This window comes from Equus caballus, chromosome 9 (genome assembly GCF_041296265.1).
Source record: "Equus caballus isolate H_3958 breed thoroughbred chromosome 9, TB-T2T, whole genome shotgun sequence".
In the NCBI taxonomy this organism is placed as follows: Eukaryota; Metazoa; Chordata; class Mammalia; order Perissodactyla; family Equidae; genus Equus; species Equus caballus.
In genome coordinates, this window is record NC_091692.1 from 18,749,907 (window position 1) to 18,773,961 (window position 24,055).

Genomic DNA, 24,055 nt, shown 5'->3' on the forward strand with positions numbered 1-24,055 from the left:
TAGTCAATAAACTACTGTGTACCTTTTAAGATAATGGTTATGACAATTATGTGACAACACAGAAAATACTTAAAATGTCAGGCCTTAAGAGAAAAGAGCTGAAGATTACACTCCCCAAATGAAAAGATGGAAAGGAAGTATATCAAATCATAACAGCTGTGCTTGGGTAATGGCATGATGGTAGTTTTTTCCATCTTTTCGCTCATGATTATTTTAATCCATTTCCAATTTTATAAATTGGAAAATCAATTAAAAGCACATGGCTTCATGAGGGATTTCACATAGGACAAAAATCACACAGTTATTGCAATTTTCGGGGGACACGCATTTGTTCTGAGAGTTGTTGGGGTGCTTGGAAAGACAGTGGAATAATAGCAAGAGAAACTAGATCCTCCTGCCCCCAGCTGCCAGTAATGCAACCTAGGGTTTCAAGAACCAATTTCTGCCCATTCAAAGTGTGGCTTGTCCCTGGAGACTACCACCCGCAGGCCATTGTGATGATGATGGCTGGGATGTGGCCTGGCCTCCCCAGCGGCCCCGAGAGGCTCAGGCATTTAATGGAGGAGCCCTGGCAGCTGTCTCGGCTTGGGGTTGCTGGTCATCAGAGACAAGGCAGCCTGTGCGATGTTGACCTGGAGGTGAACGTCCCCTTTCTCATACCCACTCCCCAGAGGCAACAGTCCCTCATTAGGGTGCAGTTTCTAATCCAAACAGCCATTAATCTTTCTCAGGTTAAAAGGCCAGAAAAGCAAATTTTGCGCTATTTTAATACTGTACTTGTCTGTATTTTACAAGAGCAGACTTACTTCATTGACCACTGGAAAACACCCCACAGCTGTGTCCACAGCTACACAAACAATGCCAAGCCCAGCACAGTCCTCCCTGTGCACAGAGAAGGGGCAGAAGTACAAAATGAGTCGGCTATTCATTGTGGCACTTGACAAAAATCATACAAACATGACCTATTTGAAACAAATTAGTATTCCGTATCATGAAATAAATTAGGGATGTGCATGTATTTAAGTAAAAATGCCACCATATAGTGGTGGTATTTTATAAAGTAAAATTATACAAACTCTTGAATATTATTCTTTTAATTTTCCTTGATTTCGCAAGTGAATTAATCTACTTAAATGGAGCTGTAACCCCTAAGAATTTTTTGATCTTTTAAAGGAAATCAATAGAAAAAATAGGATTTAGAAAAATGCACTTAATTGTTGTCTCAGAAGCATCAAAGTGTTTGGTTTATAGAAATGGGCCAAATCTCCCGTCTCATTCTTTTAATAGCTGTTAAGTCAAGAAACACATCTTTTCCATATTCTCAAATTGTAAGGACCAAAATGATGGGTATTAGGATAAAAAACATAAAGCCTTCCTAAATCTGTTTCTTCATGCTTGACCTTTAAATCCTTCCTCTACAGTCATAATCAGTATGAATACCAAACTTCTCCCGATGAGTCACATTGAGACATCTGGCTACTGGTAATAAAGGCATCGAACATTTAAGGGAGACAGAGAATGCATTTTTATATCTCAAATTATTTTACATTAAATTTCCCAAACTCAAAATCTCACATTAGGGATGACGTAATACATAAAATCTAGGCATAGCACTTTCAAGCTGGAAGAGGTCTTGGTGGAATAACGTAAGACTCTGACAGACCAAGGGGCTGGAGGAGAAGCCAGGGCCCTTGACCCCTAGTGCAATGTTGTTCTAAGGATGTCACATCACCTTGCAGAATGTATTACAAAATTTCTAGAGCTTACCTGGACTTTTTGGGGGGTGGTTGTGGGTGACACATACATGTTTTTGCTATGCCAAATATATTATGAGATGCTCATTAACAACTTCTCTAAAGTTTCCTGAAGGATCTCAGATTGGCAGAGAGTTTAGCTGTCCTCTGCCTCATTCACACAGCTTCTGCGCTCAGAATCCATGATTCTTTTGAAAAGCTGGGGGGATTTTAGCTAGGTGTGGTCTGCATGGCCTAGATGAAATTCTGTTGGTACTATCTTATGCTTGCCTTTTGGGCACTTGGTATAAAGAATTTGAATGTTCTTTAGGAATTAAAACTACACCTTGATAGCATTTCCAAGTGAAAAAATAAATATATAGTTATCTATAGTAGACACACATATATATGTATGTGTGTGTGTGTATACACACACACAAAATTGCTGGAAGAACATATACCAAATTTTTAACAGTGGCTACCTTTGGGTGGTGCAACATATTGCATTGTTCATAAACAAGTATTTTGTGTTTATTTTTGTGTTACCAGTTTTTGGTACTAAACACATTTTATGTTTGTAATCAGAGAAAACTCCCAATAAACATTATTTAAACACTATTTAAAAGGTCTCAGGGAAATAAAGACCTTCATAGAGATAAAGTGGGCAGGGGCAGGTCGAATGGCACAGTAATGCCCTTCTCATCTGCTTTTTAAAAGCCTGATGTAATTACGTATCCTTTACTTACTTGATTAAAACTTTAATACAATTTAAAACATGAATAAATCTGCAAGTACACTGAGAGCTAGACTGCCAAAGCTTGAGCAGGCAAACCTCAGGGTGGTCACCTTTGTGTGGAAAAATGAGCCCTAGAAGTTTCTGTAGGCTGGGAGTCATGGGAGGCAGGGGATCATGCTCCCTGGATTTTACTCGCAAGGCTGCTATCTGTAACCTACAACACTCCTTGCTTTTGAATTAATTTATTCTGAGCATCAGAAACATTTTTCCAAAGAGGGAATCACCATGTAGGATGTTAGTGTTTTTCTCGAATAACAATTTATTCACCAGAGGATAAGCCTCTAATATTTTACTCTTTTGGATTTTTTTCACCTTTAAACACCAGTTACCAGTATTTTTGAAAAATAAGATGAAACTGATCTAAGACAGTAAAATGATATTTTTCTTTATTTTCTCTCCCCCCTTTTAAAATTAGAAAATATATGCTTGTTGTAACAAATCCAAACAATACAGATGTTTATAAAATGACGAAATACAAAGTGAACATTTTCTCTTAATTCTCTATACCCAAAATTCCATTTCTCCAGTGACAACTTTCAATATTTTGATGTGTAAATTTTTAATATTTTGATGTGTATCCTTCTTTTCTATATATATAGACATAGATTTATGTATAATTTAAAAAAGTAAAAATCAGACCATACTAATTGTTCTGCAACTTACTTTTTTCCAACTTAGCAGTATATCATGGACATATTCCCAATAGATTTACCTCATTCTTATTAATAGCACTATAGCAGTCCATTGTTTAATATAATATGATTTAGTTATCTATATACTATTAACGAATATTTAGGTTCTTGTAAATCTTTTTTTTTTTTTTTTGAGGAAGATTAGCCCTGAGCTAACTACTGCCAATCCTCCTCTTTTTGCTGAGGAAGACTGGCCCTGAGCTAACATCCATGCCCATTTTCCTCTACTTTATACATGGGATGCCTACCACAGCATAGCTTTTGCCAAGCAGTGCCATGTCTGCACCTGGGATCCGAACCGGCGAACCCCAGGCCGCCGAGAAGCAGAATGTGCGCACTTAACCACTGCGCCACTGGGCCGGCCCCTAAATCTTTTATTATTAGAAAAAGTGCTTCCTGAAACATCCTGGCCATGTTTCTTTACACACTTGTGTTAGTTCTATAGGACAAATTTCTAGACATGTGATTACTGGGCACAGGATATGTGCGTTTACATTTGACAGATACTGAGTTTTTGCCCATTTGATAAATGGAGCAGTGGCAATCTGTGGGGTTTGGGGCAGGAACATGGACGCCTGAAGTCGGGCCCAAGGTCTGATATGGTGGGCACTTGTCCAGCCTGTTTTATGGAAGCAGCTTGACTTTGAGCATCAGGGAATCTTCTGCAGGATGAATTTATATCATATTACAACTGGAAACAGGTAAGTTATCTGTGGAGACGAAAAGTCAAAGCTCTGGCTGGATCAGCTTCTGTCTTCATAACTGTGATGGCCAATGGTAATTCTGAATTCCCAGTTCAGTGAAAACAAAACCTAATACAGTTTCATTGAAGCTTCAAACAGGGCAGACAGATCCTCTTCTGACTGAGGGCGTGGTGCAAGCTTGGTGACCCTTTCCTGAAACAGTAAACAAAAGGAGTTATCCAGGGCTTTGAAAAGACAGTTTGTAAAGGCTACTAGGTTATGTAAATGAACTTGGTCACAAGAAACAATGACTTGATAATAGCCATATCTTTAAAAATCATATTTCTTGTTGCTTTGTACTAGCGGATCCCCAACTCAGAAGTTTATCAAGTGGTGCCTCTTTCCTAGGAAGCTTTCAAAAGCCATCGCCCTTGTCTTAGGCCCTGGCAAGTCTTCTGCCCAAATGTACAGAACCAAACCAACCTCGGGAAAAACACTTCCTATGATGACAAAACATGCTGGTCAGCAGCCTCTGCCAGGTTCGCCCTGTGCAGAGAGCACTGTCCCAGGCGTAGCCGGTGCTGCCAAGGAAAACAGAACTGGGTTGTCTGACTTCAAAGACTGTAGATTTTGCAACTTGGAGTTAAGGTATATTCAAACGGACTTCATTAGGACATTAACTTTCAGGCTACGGACAATAAGTGACTCCTTCTTTACTATTAACTAAGGTTTTATCTCTACTTTCCCAAATGAATTCAGTGACTTGCTTAATTTCTCCAATGATTGTTGAGTCAAGTCAGCAAAGGTAGCCAGCACATCCTATTGTTATTTATACGCCCGTCAGTGGCTCCAAGATCCCTCTGGGACAGAGAATTAAAAGATATTATAATGACCACCCTATGCCCAAATTTCTGGGCCTAAGTGAAATTAAGACACATGCCAGTTTTTTGGTTCCATTTTCCTGGGTCTCTTGGTCTGTTTTCTCATGATAAGCACTTGTTTGGGAGCATACCTGGTAGAGGAGGGCAGCCCCATGAGGGCGGGGCTGTGTTCATTCTACGCCCAGCACCTACTGGAGTGCTTGACACACAGTACCCGGGTGCTCAACAGTTATTTGTTAATTAATTAATTTGTTAATTAATAAAGATGGTGGGAGGGGGAATACTGGCATCTCAAAATTCACTTACACAAGATAGAACTCTGGTGCCCCCTGCCTCCCATTTTCCTCCTCTCAGAAATGACACCCAATCATTCAGGCAAAAACCTAGGGGTCATCCTTGATTCCTCTTTCCCCTCCCTACATGTTAAATCCATCAGCAAGTCTGTCAGATCTACCTCCAAAATAAATCCCAAATCCAACCTCTTCTCACCTCTGGTTCCACCATAACCGACACTGTCACCCTCACTCTCCTGTCCTACTTCAAAGGCCTCTTAAAGGTCTGTTTCCACTTTTGCTCCACTCTCGCCCCCTAGAGGTCATTCCTTCCAGAGCAGCTGGAGTGATTTTTTCCCCAGGAGTCTGATCACACAATTCCCTGGTTTAAAGCTCTCCAATGACTTCCCATTGCAATTAGAACAAGACCACACCTCGAACGCCACCCTGATCTGGCCCTGCTTCTTGTCCCAGCTTTGACTCTTCTCCCATCACCTCATCTCACTTAGTCCTACGGTACCTTCAGTCCCATGAAAATGCTGATCTTCACCTTGTCTCAGGGCCTTTCCCCTCTGCCTACAATGCTTCTCCCAGATCTTAACGTGGCTGCCTCCACCTCCAGTCAGAAGCCTTCTCTGACCACCCTCGCTGGTGTTCCCTCCACACTGTCCTGCATGAAATCACCCAGGTTTTCCTTCATATCACTAATCATTATCTGAAATAATTTCATTTGTATCATATTTATAGATAAGACTAGATGTCCATTGTCTGTCTCCCCTCACTAGAACGTAGCTCCATGATGGGGGGAAGGACTTTATTCTCCTCTTCACTGTATCCCATACAATGCATGGTTATATAGTAAGACCTCACTAAGTACTCGTCAGGTAAAATGAAGAATGAAAAGAAGAAAGAATGTATATAAACATTAACTGAAAATGGACCTAAATGTAAGAGCTAACACTTTAAAATTCTTAGAAGAAAACAGGGGGAAATCTTTATGACATCGAATTTGGCAATGATTTCTTGGATATGACACCAAAAGCACTGGCAACAATACGAAAAAAAACCCAGATAAATAAGACTATGTCAAAATTAAAAGCTTTTATGCATCAAAGGACACTATCAAGAGAGTGAAAAGATAACAGAAGAGGAGAAAATATTTGTAAGTTGTATATCTGATAAGGGATTAATATCCAGAATATATAAATAATTCTATAACTCAACAACAAAAACCCCCAGACAATCCAATTCAAAAACAGCCAAAGGATTTGAATAAACCTTTCTCCAAGGAAGATATACAAATAGCCAATAAGCACATGAAAAGATGCTCAACATCATTAGTCATTAGGGAAATAAAAGTCAAAAACACAGAGTTACCACTCACACCCATTAGAATGGCTATCAAAAAAAAAAAAAGAAAAAAAGAGGAGGGAAAATAACAAGTGTTGGTGAAGATGTGGAGAAACTGGAACTGTCATGCATTATTGGTGGGAATGTCAAATGGTGCAGCCGCTACGGAAAATAGTTGGGCAGTTCCTCAAAAAAGTTAAAGGCAGAATTACCAGGTGATCCAACAATTCTATTCCTAGGTATACACCCAAATGAATTGAAACGAGGGACTAAAATAGATGCTTATACACTACTGTTCATAGCAGCACTGTTCACAATAGCCACGAGGTAGAAACAACCCAAGTGTCTATCTGTGGGTGAATGGATAAACACAATATGCTAGATCCATACAATGGAATATCAGTCAGCCATAAAAAGGAATGAAATTCTGAAAGATTGAAGACATTTTGCTAAGTGAAATAGGGCTGACACAAAAGGACAAATACTGTATGATTCCACTTATATGAAGGACCTAGAGTAGGCAAATTCATAAAGGCAGCAAGTAGAATAGAGCTTACCAGGGATTGGGAGAAGGGGAGAACGGCAAGTTATTATTTATCATTAAACAACAGAGCACAGCTTCTATTTGGGATTAGAAAGTTCTGGAAATGGGTAGTGGTGATGGTTTCACAACATTGTAAATGTAATTAATGGCACTGAATTGTACAATTAAAAATGGTTAAAATAGTAAATTTTATGTTAGGTATATTTTACCACAATTAAAATAATAAATAAACAAAGAAGGATGGATAGATAGACAGACGGAAGAAGAACGGGGGCAACGCTGATGAAGCCATGGTAAAATTTTACATCCCAGCAGATCTTTTAGAGATCCTAAAGAATTCTGAAAATCCATAGCAAGGCAGAGACTTGTTTATGGTGACCTACGTATATGTTTGTGGCAGGGTCATGAACTGGAGTTCAGCATTTGCTATGGCTGAAGATTACTGCCACATTATTCTGTTTATAATGGAGACAGTCTTACCTGATGAGCTCAAAGGCCCTTAAAATGATCCTGTTCATCACTGGTAGGGCAGTTCAGGACTCTCAGAAATACTTCAGGCCAAGCTGAGCTGAGTTTCTCTTTCACATTTCTAACCCCCAGTGATTAGTTAAAAGGGAACAAGCATGTAAACTTGTGATATATCTTCACACATATCATCTATACCACACAAAACTAAACTCTCAGAGTTAAGATGTGTTCAGCAATGCACTATTATTTATAGACGTGTAAGACCGCAGGACAGCTGATTAACGTGGGCACTGAAATAAATTCAGACTACTACTTTTAGCACATTCATAAAATAACAACATTTCAGCTGGCCTGTCTGCCAGGGAGTGGAAGTGCTCATTTTGGTAGACAGCTCTCCTCAGTAATGAAATGTTTGGATTTGAAATGTAAATGTTTCTTTCCAGAGGTTTCAGAAATCAAGCTTGGAAGATTAATTTATTCTTGCCTGCTCCCTTGCAGCCTGGCTATGGCGGTTGGAAGCCTCTGTACACAGGGCTGCTATTTGCTGCCACAGTATGGGATGTGGTGTTTGGTCAAGAATACTGGCCTAGTTGTTCCTTCCAGAGAAAAGTGATCCCCCGTTCCTGAACATAAAAGAAGCTTTATCAAAAGTCAACTACACGACATAAACTTTTTGGCAAAGTTCTTTGAAGGAATCACTACCTCTCACTGCCTTAAATCCTGTGGATACTAATAGGTGAAGAATAGTCTGCCGCATGTGGAAAAGTCTGAAGTTGCCACAGCATTCCTGTAAAACGTTCACTGCCACCAAAAAGAAACAAAAACCCCATAGTCATTCTTCATCTGCAAAATATTCAAGCTTATTGCTAAGATTCCTTGTAAAGTCCTGTGAACTCTCTCTCTCTATCACATTGCCTCCAAAATGGAACTAGTGTCAGTTAATTAAAATTAACTATGTTTCTCCCAATCACAAAAACATGTTCAAAGGGAAAAAAAGGCAGCATATATCTTTGGGCTGCTTTAGGAATACAGCTTGAGAAATCCTGGCTTCCTGCTTTATAGACATGACTTGTATTCAAAAGATTCAATTTACCTTGCATCTTTTGTGAAACTAAGAAGTCAGTTTTGCCTAATTAAGGTTTTGCTCTCTGTGATTTCCCAGTATGACATGTGCACTGAGGCATTCAGAATGATATCTAATTAACTTGCGATTTTAGTGGATGGTCTCAAATGTTAGTCTGGATCTGCTGCTGTCTGGAACAGCTTCTGAAAGTGAAAGTCTGAGCACAGCAGAAGTAAAACAGTAAACACTTGCCACTGTCTGCTGATGGCTGGAAGATGCATTGCTACCAGCAATTAAATGGCCAAGAATATCATACAGTTTCATTTGAAAATCATAGATCCCATTCTTGGAGGTTGACAAACTCATATACCTGAACACTTTCCTTGGCTAAACAAGCAGAACTTTTCAGAGGACCCTTTGCAAAATGGACATTCTCTCTGGCACCATGCTCTAAGAGGCAGAGGCTACATCAAAATCGTGGTGACCACTTAGTCTCTGGTGTCCCTGGACAGGCTTTCATGGCTCCTTGTCATTGGTTGAATCCTATTAAGTTACGGCATCATCTCAGAGAGTTACCACCATTCAGCCATTAAGCCTACCTGGACAGAAGCTGTAGGAGGAGAGGGCTGTCAGTATGTGTTCATTTAACGTGTTTACTAGCCCATGCCAGGTGCAGTAGAGGATAGATGAGCAAAACAGACAGGCTCCTGCCCCCATGGAACTTACAGTCTAGTCAGTTTGGATAAAATAAATGCGACGGTCATATGTTTTGGCTATTTAGTCCCTTCAACTTGTAGGTTAGAACTAAAGGTTTGTGAGCCTAGGGGCTCTGCTACACTTGCAAACTCCTCTTTTTCTCATTCATTTATATTTTTAGATGCAAGTGAGTCCACTGGGCCTGAATCTAAATCAGGGAAACTGGTGGCCCATGGACCATGTTTGCTTGTGCATTGGGAAATCAAAGAATTCAACACAAACATCCAGATTGCTGATTTTTCTTGAAAATTGGAAGTTCTACCAACACTGGGACCTGAATTGCTGCTTGGAGGTAACAAATTGTAGCTGAAAAGGGACTTACCCAAGGAGGTGGATCATGTGCTTTCCAGCTCACCAAAGTCCCCACCATTCCCTATTGCCTTAAATTACTTTGTTCACTGCTATTACCTACCTGGCTCCTGAAGACCTATGAGTCTGTGAACCCAATCCATACAAATATTATCTTATGTGAGTGGTGAGGTCTTCAACATTCTAAGCACTTGCCAAGTGGGGAAGAAGCTAGTGTGAGGCCTTGCTTAACTGGAGTGGAGTGAGGGAAAAGCACTGTTACTTGTGGTTAGTAGGGTGCTGTGTGAGTGGATATTCCAGATGTGAACTTTGTTCTAATGTCAGGGATAGATCCGTCAACGTCTGAACTTTGGGCAGAAGCACCTTACCCTCATATCTTCATAGGGTTTAAGTGATCCTTCTGTTTCCCATTTGGGGAGGAGGACTCAACGAGCACTCTGGACATGGTGAGCATGGTGTGGTCCACAAACAGAGCGTTCACGGCTCTGGCTCTCTATTGTATAGTGAACTGCAGTGAACAGGGTCTTGGCCTATTAGGATCTGATGCTATATAGCACATGGGTATCTGATCCTAAAGGGAAGAGAGAGATCCAATGGGGGATAAATGCTCTTCATGAGAACCTTAGGAGGGAAACTACGTCTATTTGATTCTACCAAATAACAGATGGCAGCTCAGTTTAAATTCTTTAGCAACATTTAAAAAATGAAATAAGACCCAAAGTGACACAGATATGTACACATATGTATATGTATAAAATATACACTCTCCCAAGTATGTTAAAAAGTGGTTTTGTAATAGTCTTAATTTAAAGGCCATGTCTATTTTTCACAAAATAGTAGGAATTTGTAACTCTTTATAACAGAAAATAATATTAGTGGCCCTTTGGAACAGCTTCACATGCTTTTATAGGGGACTCTTGAAAGAGCAGAAATGGAGAAAAGGGAAATTTTGCCAAAGCTCAAGATAAATTTGGTTGGTTTTCCCTTGAATTTTTATAAAGGATCATTTTAGTTACATCACGAAAACTTCACATAAGCCACAATTTTATGGAAGAATTTAAGGTGAGGGAGCCTTGGCCCCTTCCCACAGGGGAAGGGGAGAGCTGCTGCCTGGTGTGGAGGAGGACTGAGAGCTGCCAGAGGACCCGTGGGTTTCATCTCCCCTAAAACGTCTCAAATGGACCATGTCTTCCCTTAGCTTCATGCTTCTTAGAAGGGAGTAAAGATGCGCTGTGTCTCTTACCTGGGGCAGTGTTCCTTTCACTAATGCGGGGATATCAGCCTTGGAGTAACCAATGGAAGCTAGGCCATCATCAACATCCAGATCGAATAAGAATTTCCGGAGTGTGTCTGCCAAAATAGGCCCAGCATCTGGGATCCTGGCAGTGTGGGTGTCAGCTCCTACAAGACAAAAAGCACTGACTGGAGAGAGAGGAGGAAGCTGGCCCTGGGTGTAATTCAGTCACAAGATAGCTGAATATATAACCTACTGCTGGCTCCCTGACACTGAGGACAAGAGCACAGCTGTGCCTTCACATGGAGGCTTGCCCAGCGGTCAACCCCGCAGAAGACAGATGGGGCCAGGCCAGCCTGTGGAACCCGGCGAACCTCTGCAGAGAAGTCAGCTGGGGCGGCTAACTTGGCTCTCACATTTCCAATGGGCTGCTCGCCCCCTGTGTGGTGGGAAGAAGAGAACAGAGCCAAGAAAAGAGGCACAGGAAAAAGACCAAGAAAGAAGGCTGGTGTTTGCATGAGGAGGAAGGAGCATTTGTAGGAGAAAACACAGCTTATGTAACTGTCAAGGCTTGGAATTTGCTGACATCTAGAGGTAGGTGTGTTCAACATCTTTTCTCACAGCAACCTCTTAGGAACAGAAGACAAACCCTTTGCAAACACCTTGTGAGACGAGGATACATATAAGTACAAAAACTCCAACATTAACTGCTGAAAAGGAGGAAAAGGACAAGAACAGAGTATGTGTGGCCACAGAAGAAAATATTTCCTCTCTATAGTTAAAACTTTTTATTTTGGAGTCTGTTGCCAAAGGGCAGGGCAGAAGGTTCGTCTAAATAAATATTACAGAACCAGTCAGACAGAATGAAGGACATGAAGACTGAGAAAACAATATTTAATACACAGATAATAATGATATTGGCGAAAGTGGAAGAAGGTTGCCAAGGGTTGGAGATCTGTAAGGGCAGAATTTGGATAGAATTAATAACAATATACAAAATCATGGAGACGTCAATCTGGAAGAGCCCAGAGTTTGCCTTTAGGCAGCATAGCAGTGAAGGTTTCCAGGAGCTGATCCCAAACCCTTAGCACCCCTGCCCTCCATCTATTCTATTGAATACATTCACTGCCAGGGAGTGAAGCACTCTACAAAGGGAATATAGTATTATTTATCATCCAAAATGCCTCATGCTGTAGTCCAAGTCCACTTTCTCTGTATTGTCCAAAAGGAGACTAGAATGTATGGTTCACCTCCATACTGAAGCACATGATTGAATCAGCTTTGATCTTTCTCTTCTGTGACAGTGAGAACTGTTTTAGTAATCTAGGAAAAGGTTTAAATAGAACCAGATACTGGACTAGTTGGAAGAGCAGCTGGATGGAAGGTAAACCTTGCCTGAGAAGACCAGTCTGTAGTCCACAGCCACCGTTACAATATGGATTAGGTGGAGAGGCAACACATGATACAGGGTTTATGAGGTTTTTATATTCCTGGGATTGCTGCCATAAAACACACCATCAAAACCTCTGAGTTTCCTATGAAACGTTTTAGAAAAAAAGAGACGGTAGGAAAGAGAATAAATCGCTATAAAGCTAAGAAAATCTAAGATTACATAGAGAATCAAAATACTTAACAGCTAAGTATGGAATAATAATAAACAAAATTTCCTATGCAAGAAGAAAGAATTAGTGGGCTCTTTCAGCCTGGGTTTTGTCTAACAGAGGCATTGCTCTCTCACTAATTTTGTGAGTTGCCTGGAATGTCAGCTTTAAGTTCTCTAAGAATTTCTCTTTCACCATACATCTAGCCTACTACTTGGGCTCCTTCCCATTTACACTGTTTGCATATTTACGAAGGCAGCTGAGTCCCAACAATTGGCTGAACAACATCCTCAGTCCAAAAGGGAACAGGAATACAAGATCCTTGGTACAGTCGGCACCACATTTCCGGCAGCACAAGCTGGGAGATCAAGCCCCCGGCACTGCTTCTCTGCCCCGGGTTTCTTTCATTAACATTCCCGGCACAGCACCTGGAACTCTGCAAAAGCCCCAATGTCAGAGTGTGAGAGAGAAGTGGAAGGGAAGCAGCACACACAGAAGGATGCCTGTGGTCATTCCTACCTTCTTGGAAATAATCTCTCCAACGGCTGGTGCTAGAAGAGCATAATGAAGTTTTCTTTTTAGCCTTTCCCTTCCTACCCTACACACAATTAGAGGAATAGATGTTTTGAAAGTTAATCAAATACTCAAGTCTACTTAAAAGAGTTCTCGTCTTAGAAAAATACCAAAATTTTATTTAACTGAAAGCTATCCTTAATACAATCTTATTTCTTGTAAGATCCAAAAGGCACTGTGGATATCTTATTAGAGACATTATTTATTCCACAGAGCAGCAAACAAATTCTTCTTTTGGGATCTCTTTATAAAGTTTCTAGTAATTTAGATTCTCTATAATTGGGAATTTACTGTTACTTCCTAAGTTAGATTCATTTTATTACCTATTAAACATAGCAAAAGCCAATTATAACATTAATAGTATATAAAGAGTTTCACTTTCCTTAGGGATGAAAACAGTGGAAATATTATTACTACAAACCTAACATAAGCAATATTTTGTTCCATTTGATTGTTAATGGGCCATTGAAAACAAAATTACAGAATTTTAGTGCTAGACAGGACTTTGGGCAGGTTTCTTACATTTTATCATTAAACTATCTCAAAGCAACATTTATAGGTATTATCCTTCATGGTTTATCTTTAGAAGCAACCCTAGGAAATGTTCCACATATGTGGTCACAGATTTATGAGTAATGATTCATACCCAATATTTCTGCTGTTTCCAGGTGCCTCTCAGGAGACATCTGTGCCGTGAAAGAGAACACCGCTGGGGAGGTGAGCACCACAGAAAGGCCGTGAGGCTGGAGAGAAACGAAACATGGTGACCGATGGGGCAATGCCGGTCTTTAACCTGCACATTCTAGATATTAAATTACCTTACCCTATAATCAAGCTTACTCCAAGTAATCAAGAATTGACAAATACATTTATGGTAATTGCAAAGACTATAAGATCTAATCAAAGAATTTATTATGAGTTTACCACCAGTGGGTGATCCACATTATAATCCTTTGCTTTATATGTCTTCACTAAGCCTGAAATTGGGTAAGACATTCCATGGCTAGAAAAGAAAGAAAGTCCTTATGTTGACATATAGATATCAGAAATTCAAGTTAACAAAACAAAGATACTCTTATGGGACAGCCCTTCACAGTCTCTTGACAATATTGTTCTCTCACAAAGTTATACATTCCATTTTCTTTGATATAAAGATATATTATGATGCATTTGACATTTGGTCTATCATTAACAAAACTTCTGAAATATTCAAATATAAACGCTCCATAGAATTGTACGCCATTAAAAAGTGTTGATGCAGAAGTTGCTCCCCAAACACGTTGGTTAACCTTATTATCTTGAAGAAATTGAGAATTCACTTTGAAATTTCTTTAATAAGCTTCAGAGCATGCATTTTCCATTTAGCTCTGCACTGCCTTGGCAACATGCTCCTGCACAAGCTGACGATGTTGGTGGGAGTTTTACGAGCCAAGATGTACTGCATTAGACATGCAAGCATGGCCCGCCAGTGATCCTTCCCGCCAATAATTGAAACATCCTTTCAAATGTTACATACTAATGGAGTTGAATCATAAATGACTATTCTAGCCTGAAAGGCTATCAAGAAAAGGCAGCATGGTTTTTATTTGTGGGTTTTTCTTGTGGTTTATTTTAATGGAAAAACTCTTTATATCCTCTTGAATTCTTAGTGAACAAATAGGACAATGTTATCGTTTACTAGATGACCCAGAAGATATACATTATGAGAAGTTAATATATTTACAATTAATATATTAAAAATGAAATGCTTTAGAATAGCAAAATGGTCTATAAGTCTTTTAATGTCGGTTATTAGATGACTTTGTGCTTATTCACCAAAAGATTTACATTTCATAGAAGGATGACGTATTTTGGTGAACTGTATGACTACCTATCCAAAAAAAGGTACTCTTTGCCTACTCTCTTTCAGGAGGCAGAGCAGAAGCTATCAGTTCTCTGAGTTGTTGGGTGCTTAGCAATGTGCTTTGCCTTGCTCAGGCTCCACAGTATTAGGAAAATTATTGCTTAGTGTCCTTTCATGACATGAAGGGGTTCATGTAGCTTTCCAAAGTACCTTTCTAACAATATCCAATATTTCAGTTTAACAGTTGTATATATGTTCTTTGTAAAAAATAAAAATTATCCATAATCCTATTTCCTCAAGATAACCTTTATATAATATTTTCTTCTAGTCTTTTTATGCATATCTTTAATTTATGATCACATTGGGCATACAGTCTTAAACATTGCTTTTGTTATTTAATATTCTTTATAAACATTTTCCCATATCATTTTCTTTTTTTTTCTTTCTTTTTTTAAAAGATTTTATTTTTTTCCTTTTTCTCCCCAAAGCCCCCTGGTACATAGTTGTATATTCTTCGTTGTGGGTCCTTCTAGTTGTGGCATGTGAGACGCTGCCTCAGCGTGGTTTGATGAGCAGTGCCATGTCCACGCCCAGGATTCGAACCAACGAAACACTGGGCTGCCAGCAGCAGAGCACGTGAACTTAACCACTCGGCCACGGGGCCAGCCCCCCATATCATTTTCTATTCTTTTAAAACACTATTTTTAATAGCCTTATTTTATTCTTTGAGTACTGAACTTTAGTTTACCATTCCCAGACTGTTGGAAATTTAGGTTGTTTCTAAAATTTTCAATTATAAATAACACTTAGGTGAATATCCTTAAAAGGAAATTCTTTGATCATATCATGATTATTTCTTTAGGCTACATTTCTAGAAGTAAAATTAGTGGGTCAAAGGGTATAAACATTTTCAAGCTCTGGGTAGATTTTCATCACTTGCTTTTTGGAAAGGTGGTGCCAATCTATGCTTCTCTCAGCAACAGAGTTTGAGGGTGATTTTTTCATTGCACCCTCCCTAGAAAAGACCTATTCTTAATTCTCAGTGTTCATTGGTATTCAATTTTAAGGCAACATAACAACAAATTTCTGATCAAAAAGATTAATTCTGGGCTATTGACAAAGATTCTGATCCTTCTCTTTTTGTGAGAGATCAGGAGGAAAAAAACCCTGCATTTGAGGTTTTAAAAATCCATGACATATGGCAAGGATGTGGAGAAATCAGAACCCTCGTCCACTTTGGTGGGAATGTAAAATGGTGTAGCCACTGTGGAAAACAATATGGCAGTTCCTCAAAATTTAAACGTAGAGGCACTATATGACCCGGCAATTCTATTCCTAGGTATATATATTCAAGAGAAATGAAAATATACGTCCACACAAAAACTTGTACATGAATGTTTATGGCAGCAGTATTCATAACAGCCAAAAAGTGGAAACAACCCAAATGTCCATCATCTGATGAAAGGTATTTGGTATATCCATACAATGGAATGTTATTTGGCAATAAAAAAGAATGAAGTACTGATACATGCATGGATGAACCATGGAAACGTTATGCTACGTTAAAGAAGCCAGGCACAAAAGACCACATATTATATAATTCCATTTATATGAAATGTCCAGAATAGGCAAACCTGTAGAGACAGAAAGTAAATTAAGACTACTTAAGGGGCCAGCCCAGTGGCACAGCAGTTAAGTTCCCGTGTTCTGCTTTGGCAGCCTGGGGTTCACCAGTTTGCATCCCGGGTGCAGGACCTACGCACTGCTTATCAAGCCAGGCTATGGCAGGCATCCCACATATAAAGTAGAGGAAGATGGGCACAGGTGTTAGCTCAGGGCCAGCCTTCCTCAGCAAAAAAGAGAAGGATTGGTGGTGGATGTTAGCTCAGGGCTAATCTCCCTCAAAAAAAAAAATGGCGGAAAAAAAAAGACTGCTTAAGACGGGTGGGTATAGGAGGATTGGTGGGTGATAGCTAAGGGGTATGGGATTTTTTTTTAGAGTGATAAAATGTGTAAAATTGATTGTGGTAATGGCTGTACAACTCTGTAACTATAAAAAAACCACTGAATTACATATTGTAAATGAGTGAATTATATAGTGTGTGAATTATATTTCAATAAAGCTGTTACCAAAAAAAAAATCTATGATCCAATAAACTACATTTGAATTAAGAAAATATTCTGGGACCTTAAATTAAATTTCTTCTTTCTATAGCATATTTAAATCTTACCACCTGTCCTAAATTGTAAACATTTTTTTAAAATCTTAAAGTAATAGCTTAGGTGAAGAAATAAAATCTCAGATTCGCTCACCACAGATGAACCCCGGCATTTCCAAAGCCAATGCCAGCGAAAGCACTTGCCAAGTGCATGTTAGACCTCGCTTCCAGATCATCAGGATTCCTGACAGCCCTGTGGATGATATAAACACCTAACAATAACACATCAACACTGGCATTTCCTACTGAATAAAGAGCCGCCTTAGGGAAAGATCTGGAAAAAAAGAAATGCTACTCGGTAGGAAGAAAAATTAGGCAAGTTGTTCAAACAACGTCTTGTTTTCTAAAGGAAGACGGAAGAGAAACATATTTTCTCATCAACGGTATCAGAAAGGCATAATAAATATGCTGTCAGGCTGCTCACGTGATAAAAGTGCCAGAGGAAGCCAACCACTGACCCTTGGATGGTGAGAGCTGCTCTAGAAAAGGGCCCTGAGACTCATTCTTCTTCTTCATCTGTCAATGACCTTGACTGCAGCCATGAATGGGCTTGGAGTAAACATTTACTCAGAAGGCACAGGGCCCAGACTGGTTCCCTGAAGTGCGTCCCCGTCGCCTCAGGCAACCTGCAGGCCAAATGCAGTCTGCTCAGCCATCTTTCTTTCTGTGACACTGTCCCAAATTGGACCCACTGGAGACCTCTTTTGGAATCTGTGGAAACTGCACATTATTTTAATATTTATTATTGTGGAAGTGGGATGTTATTGTAGGACAAGCCTTTGCTTGCTCTGCATGTCCCCAACGGCACTTTGGAAAAGCAAATTCTCAAAGGCCCCTTTCTGCAGCTCAGCCTCCCTGCACACTGCTTGGAGACCCTGCCCCAGGGAGGAAGCCTGAGACTGCCAAGCGCACGGCTTCTCACTTGCTTTTCTGTGACTTTGCCTGGAGTAATGCTTCCTGTTATGAAATAAGAGTGCCACCATCTTTTTTTCCCTTTCATTTGGAACGGTCAGGCTTCTGTGTCTCCTTTCCAAAACCCAATGTTAGTTCCTTATTCCCTGAATAACAAGATAAAATAGCAGATGATGGAGCTTCAGCCTTTCCTCTGTCCATTTGACCCCCTTGCCTCCCACTGCTGCTCTGCCAAGCCTTCTGTCCTTGTCAAACACAAGGGCTGACCATTGTCTGTACCAGGGTCTATGCAGTCAAAGGCTGCCGTGCTCCCTGATGGTCTCCATGAGCCTGAAATAGTTCCGTGTCCCTGCCCCTGCTCTGCTAGAAAATGCAGTCCAAGTCCCCTCCCCACTGCCACCCGCTCGAGGCCAGAGGAGCACAGCTCTCCCATCTAGGCCTAACAAGCCTGGGTTCTTTACCTCGTTATCTTTGCTCCCTCAGGAGCCTATCATGGCTATGGCATTCATGAATCTTTCAAACCTTTTAGGAAGCCTTTTATATCTCCTGGGACAGACAACTCCACGCATTTCTTTCCTAAATTTAGTTCATGTGAGTTTGCTCGATGGGTCGATTTCCTGTGCCTTTGGACAGGGCCTGGGTGGGCAGAGCCAACACCCGCCTCTGTGGTTCTCATTTCTGCCCTTGGTAGCCAAATCTCGAAGGACGTCTCCCCTCGTCCTAGCTTTGGTTTTGAGGCTTTGTTGAATAAACCTTCAAACTGCGTCCTTCATGAATCAGGGGCTCATATTTTGTCCCCTTGCAGCCTTGGTCTTTTCAGACTGAAGGATGCAGTTTTCATTTGTCTTCAAGTGGCTCCCTCCCCATCCCTTTCATCCCCCTAGAGCTTGCTGGTCTCTGCTGCTTCTCCATGTCCCCTGCCTGATCTTTTGTGGAACACGCTTGCTCAGGATATTTCAGGTTCTGGCACACAACATTTTATGTGACGGTGGAATGTGGATTCTCTTTTCTGTTTCTATCCCCTCCGGGCGACATACCTCTTCAGATACTTAGCAACGATCCGCAGCGCGTGGATTGCCCAAATGTCGCTGATTGGGTTGCTGCCCTGGTATGCGGGCCGTGTGATGGGGTTTGAAGGGCAGGGGCTCCTCATGTGGTAGGGAAGGGCAGTGTAGGACTCTAGGGCGTGGCTAACAAGAAATATTTAAAACACAGATTGAAAGCATTGTCCTCCTTCCTCCCTCCATTCAGATTATAAACCTCTGGGAAACGTTCGGTACTCAGTCCACTGTGGATGTGCTATGTAGCAGTGATAGTCACAACACACTCCACTAGTCAGCCTCGTGTCTACAAGAATCACTGCTTATTATCAAAATTAGCACAGTGAAGTTTACATTAACAGCACTACAGTGTTTTTTGACCAGTAAGTATAAGATTACATATGGCCCCTTTCTGGTACAAATAAATCTTTATGATGTTGAATTTTTAAACATTTGAGTCACGAAGAAAAGCACTGAATCTAAAAAATGATTTCCTTGTAAAATATATTACCATTTTTTACCTTGTATTCATCAAATACCATATTACCCAAGGAGGGTCATAGTTACACTAGCCTCCTGTTAAGTGTCTGGTGCAGTGCATGAGAACAGAAACCCTGGGGTCAGTCGCCCAGATGTAAATCCTGGCACCAGACCTTCCTGCTACAGGACTGGGGGGAGTCACTTCCCTCCATGTGACTCTAAGACGGGGATAAATAATCGCACGTCTTCATGGAGCTGCTGTGAAAATTAAATGAGTTAATATATGTAAAGTACTTAAATAGTGCCCAGCACATTCTAAAACTTATAATTCACCAGTATTACTAATTCTTGGCCTGAAAAAAAATGCAATTTTTTTTATATGCCCTAAACTCAGGGTTGGCTATTCCAAGAACCAGGCTTCAGAGTTTCCTCCACCTACTGGCCTGCCATCAGTTCTAGCTAATCAACTGAAAAGATGAGACTAAACAGAACCATCTAGATCAATGATGCACTGGGAGAACAACATGACATGAAACATTTTTTCCATGAATTATAGTTTTCAATCTTAGAATGGAGAATTTATTCTCTTTATACATGTGAGAAACAGATAACATGTTTTGAACAAAGCCTTAGCACTTCTTTTTAAATTAGTTGGCAGATGGGTACTATGACGTTATGGTTCAAAACAGGGAGTCTGTGAGCAATGCAAGAATGAGGTGTCCACGTGGGGAGGACAGGGCAGCGATGAGTCCTCGGAGGCGCAGGGTCAGACCTCCGCCCTGCATGCATCTCGATTCTGAGCCCAAGAGCAGATCTGTCTCACAGGGGCAGACTCGCTGAGCTGAGCCCACAGAAACTATGTGTAAAATCTGGAAGTCTGATTGTTGATTTACAATGGGAAATGTAACTGCTGAGGGGGACAGATACCTGAGTCTTCCAGATGGCACCTTTTCTTGCTATCAGCAAGTCCTATGGATGCCAATTTATGATCAGAAGGCCCATGGAGTCCTAACAAGGGGCACTGCCTCTAAGCTTGAATACATGGGTATGTCCATCTTCAGAACAGACCACCGGGCCTCAGGCGCAGGTTCCTCAGGCCAGGTGTTCTCTCCCTCAGACAGTACTTGGAAGGGCAACTACCATCATCCTCCTTTCTTCTGAGCCCACTCCCCGCTTTGATCAAGAGTGAAGGCAGTGGGCCTGTAAGTCATTTACTTAAAAGTGACTGCTTTGGTCCATTATATATTTATTATGCATTTTCCAGTTAGGGAAATCTTATTTCCCTTATTTCCAAGTTTTTAGGGCACAACTCTTCCAAGTACTGACAACACTGACCAGGATGGAGTTGGACACAATTGTCTCCAGTTTCTTGGCAGGCAGCGTAACGTAGTGAGAGAAGCAGACCATGGTCTTGGGTAGACCTGGATATGAATGCTAACTCTGCTGCCTCCTGCTTGTGTGAACTTCATTCAACAGATACCAACTGAATACCTATGATGTGATGGCCACTGTGCCAAGGGGTGGGAATAGGGAGGTGAGTAAGATGGTTCTGTCCTTGCCAAGCTCACAGCGCAGTGAGGGAGATCGGCATGTGAAGAAATAGGTGTCTGAGAGCAAGGTATCGGCCACCCAATAGGAAAGAGAAAAAGGATGGAGGGATCAGTTGTACTTGAGGAGAGGGGAAGAGAGGTCAGCAAAGGCTCCATCGAGGAGAGAATGCTCCAGTGGAACTGAAAGAGAGTTCTCCAAGTATTCCAGGGCCAAAGGAATTTGGCTTGCAGACATTAGTTGTGGAAAGACACTGAAAGACTTGCAAGGTAGAGGTGTGTATATGTGCGTGTGCACACATGTGTATCTGTGTGACGGTCACATTGCATTCTGAAAGCTTGTTGAGGCCAGTATGGAGGACAGATGGAAGGACCATGGGATGGAGGCAGGGACACTGTCCAGGCAAGAGCTGGTGCAGGCCTGAACACGGTGGGAGCAATGAGGCTGGAGAGGAGGGAGCAGATATGAGAGACTCAAGCTGGACAACAGACAGGATCTGCTGGCTAGGTGTGGGCATGAGAGAAAGGCAAAGTTCATACTGAGTCCTGCTGCTCACTAAGTTAAGGGACTCAGGAGGAGAAGCTGTGAGGTGTGGGGGTGATTAAGAGAATGGTCAGATTTCATCAAATTTAAGACGCCATCCATCATAAGATGTACCATTTTAAAAAATGTACCAGAGGAAGAAAACGATACTGCCATGCCACAGATTTTAAGTTTTGTTCTGATTTCAGAGATGTTAGAATGTGAAAAAAATGTGCATGTGCAAATGGATGAAATAAGGTAGTTTGGGTCAATGCCGAAGTGCCTGTGGGACCTCTGTCAGGCCGCTGGAACGAATGGCCTGGAGCTCACGAGCGAGGTCTGTGGTAGAAACGCTGAGTAAGGAGCCACCAGCACATGGCAGCTGAAGCCAAGGGAGGATGTGGTGTGACTCTGGGCAAGTTACTAAACATCTCAAAGCCAGGTTTCTTTTTCGTATGGCAGAGAGCTATGGTGAAGTGAGGAAGTGTGTGCAGTGCTGACACGGTGAGCACAGTCCAGCTCAGGAAACGTCAGCTCCCTTCCCTGCCCTCTTCCGTGCTGAGGCAGCCCTGGGCCATCGCTGGCTAGTGTAGCCATAGAGGTAGGTGTTGCGGGTCTGAGACACTGCATGCCAGTTCCAACTGCTCCTATTGCTGAGTTCCTGAGGCTGCAGCTGTGGCTGGGGTGGTCCATTCTGAACAGCAGATTTTTGGCTCACCCAAGACTCACCTAGTCACCAACCTTTACAGCTTCAATATTTTCACCCAGGAAAGGGGATAATGACAGTCAAGCTGGGGTTGTCGTGGAGCACTAATCAATGAAGGCTTAGCAAGTACTTATAATAAGAAACTACTGTGCATAGACCCAGGTACTGAAAAAGCCCCTCCCGGTGGCACTAGTACCTACCAAAGCACATCGAAGCCACTGTTGGCGACCACCCGGTCAGGCATGTGCAGGGTGTGCAGAGGATCAATCAGTCCCAGCGTGGGTTTGATGGCTCGGGAAGCAATGCCTAAGACAGAGATTTTCAGTAGAGGCTATCGGTATAGACACCACTTAAAAAAATTAAATAACTTTAGGATGACAAAGTATCCTAAAAAAATAAAAAATACAGGGCCAGCCTGGTGGCATAGTGGTTAAGTTCATGTCTTCTGCTTCAGGGCATGTTTGGATCCTGGGTGCAGACCTATATAATGCTTGTCAAGCCGTGCTGTGGCAGTGTCCCACATGAAAACAGAGGAAGGTTAGCACAGATGTTAGCTCAGGGCCAATCTTCCTCAGCAAAAAATCTAAAAATAAAATAAATAAATAAAAAATACGAGATACATTCATTCTCATGTAGAGAGGCCACAAGGAGGAGTGGAAAGAGATTTAGAGTCAGAAACCTGGGTTTTTCAGTGAAGCTGAAGCTCCTTCCACTTTGCAAGAGCCAAGGGTGTGCATCTCTTCCCAACTCCAGGCTGAGAGACGTCATTGGCTATGATGGGAGTGTTTACACCATAGAAATTGGCAAACACTGCAAATCAGGGCTTATTTACTTATTAAATTCCACAGAGCTGGTTTACCAGAACATCACTGGTTTGGCTGCCTGCTCTGTGACTTACTTACTGTGTGTCTTTGGGTAAGTCACTTAGCCTCTCTGAGTTCTCTATAAGATTAAACTCTTTTTTAAAAAATATCTATAGCCTAATTTTGTTTTTCCTGAGGAAGATTGGACCTAAGCTAACATCTGTTGCCAATCTTTCTCTCTCTTTTTTTTTTCTTCCCAAAGCCCCAGTACATAGTTGTATATCCTAGTTGTAAGTCATTCTAGTTCTTCTATGTGGGATGCTGCCACAGCATGGTTTGATGAGCAGTGTGTAGGTCTGGGACCAGGATCCAAACTGGTGAACCGTGGGCCGCCAAAGTGGAGCATGCAAACTTAACCACTCGGCCACAGGGCTGGCCCCTAAGATTAGACTCTAACAACACAGGGCCTCCATCTCTCACAGAGCTGTTGTAAGGATCATATTAGATAATATTAAATATCATGTAACAGCCTTTAAAAAACTGTAAGGGAGAATTCAAGTGTTGATTACTATTATTATTGTCTTTAACAATGGTGAAGGATAATGTAATTTAATTTTAAAAAGAGAAGTTACTATAAATGTGTGGTTGAATGTCAATTTATTCTGCTACAAAGGCCTGGAGGGAGAATATTAAGCCAGACTCGAGGAGAGGGAGATTTCCGCCACATTAGCTGAGAGTCAGAGAAGAAGGCAGGGTCAGAATGACAAAGAAGATGGAAAGCAGAGCAGTGGTTACTTGGGAATGGGGCTGAGGGGATGGACTGGGAGGGAGCATGAGGGAACTTTCTGGAGCAATGTGAATGTTCTGTATCTTGATGGGGGTGGTGGTTACTTGGGAGTATATATCTGTCTGAATTCACCAAAGCAGACTCTTAAAATGCATGCATTTTATTATATAAAAATTATATGTCAATGAAATTGATTTAAAATGTAAAAATATGTCTGAGAAAGGGAATAACCATTTATTA

At 41.2% G+C, this 24,055-nt stretch overlaps 1 protein-coding gene across 3 annotated transcripts in view; it reads right to left on the reverse strand.

Moving 5' to 3' along the window:
• Positions 1–2,890: 2,890 nt before the first annotated feature.
• ADHFE1 (alcohol dehydrogenase iron containing 1) overlaps positions 2,891–24,055 on the reverse strand; it is a 34,509-nt gene continuing 13,344 nt past the window's right edge. For 2 of the 3 annotated variants that reach the window (XM_023648519.2, XM_023648520.2), the window contains 7 exons: positions 22,426–22,531; positions 18,967–19,119; positions 17,112–17,210; positions 13,880–13,958; positions 13,602–13,698; positions 10,791–10,948; positions 2,891–4,117 (listed from right to left, as the gene is read on the reverse strand). In XM_023648519.2, the coding sequence (XP_023504287.1) occupies positions 4,034–4,117; positions 10,791–10,948; positions 13,602–13,698; positions 13,880–13,958; positions 17,112–17,210; positions 18,967–19,119; positions 22,426–22,531 (776 nt within the window). In that variant the 3' untranslated portion in view covers positions 2,891–4,033. The remainder of the gene's footprint in view (positions 4,118–10,790; positions 10,949–13,601; positions 13,699–13,879; positions 13,959–17,111; positions 17,211–18,966; positions 19,120–22,425; positions 22,532–24,055) is intronic. The other variant, XM_023648521.2, reaches the window with a different exon arrangement.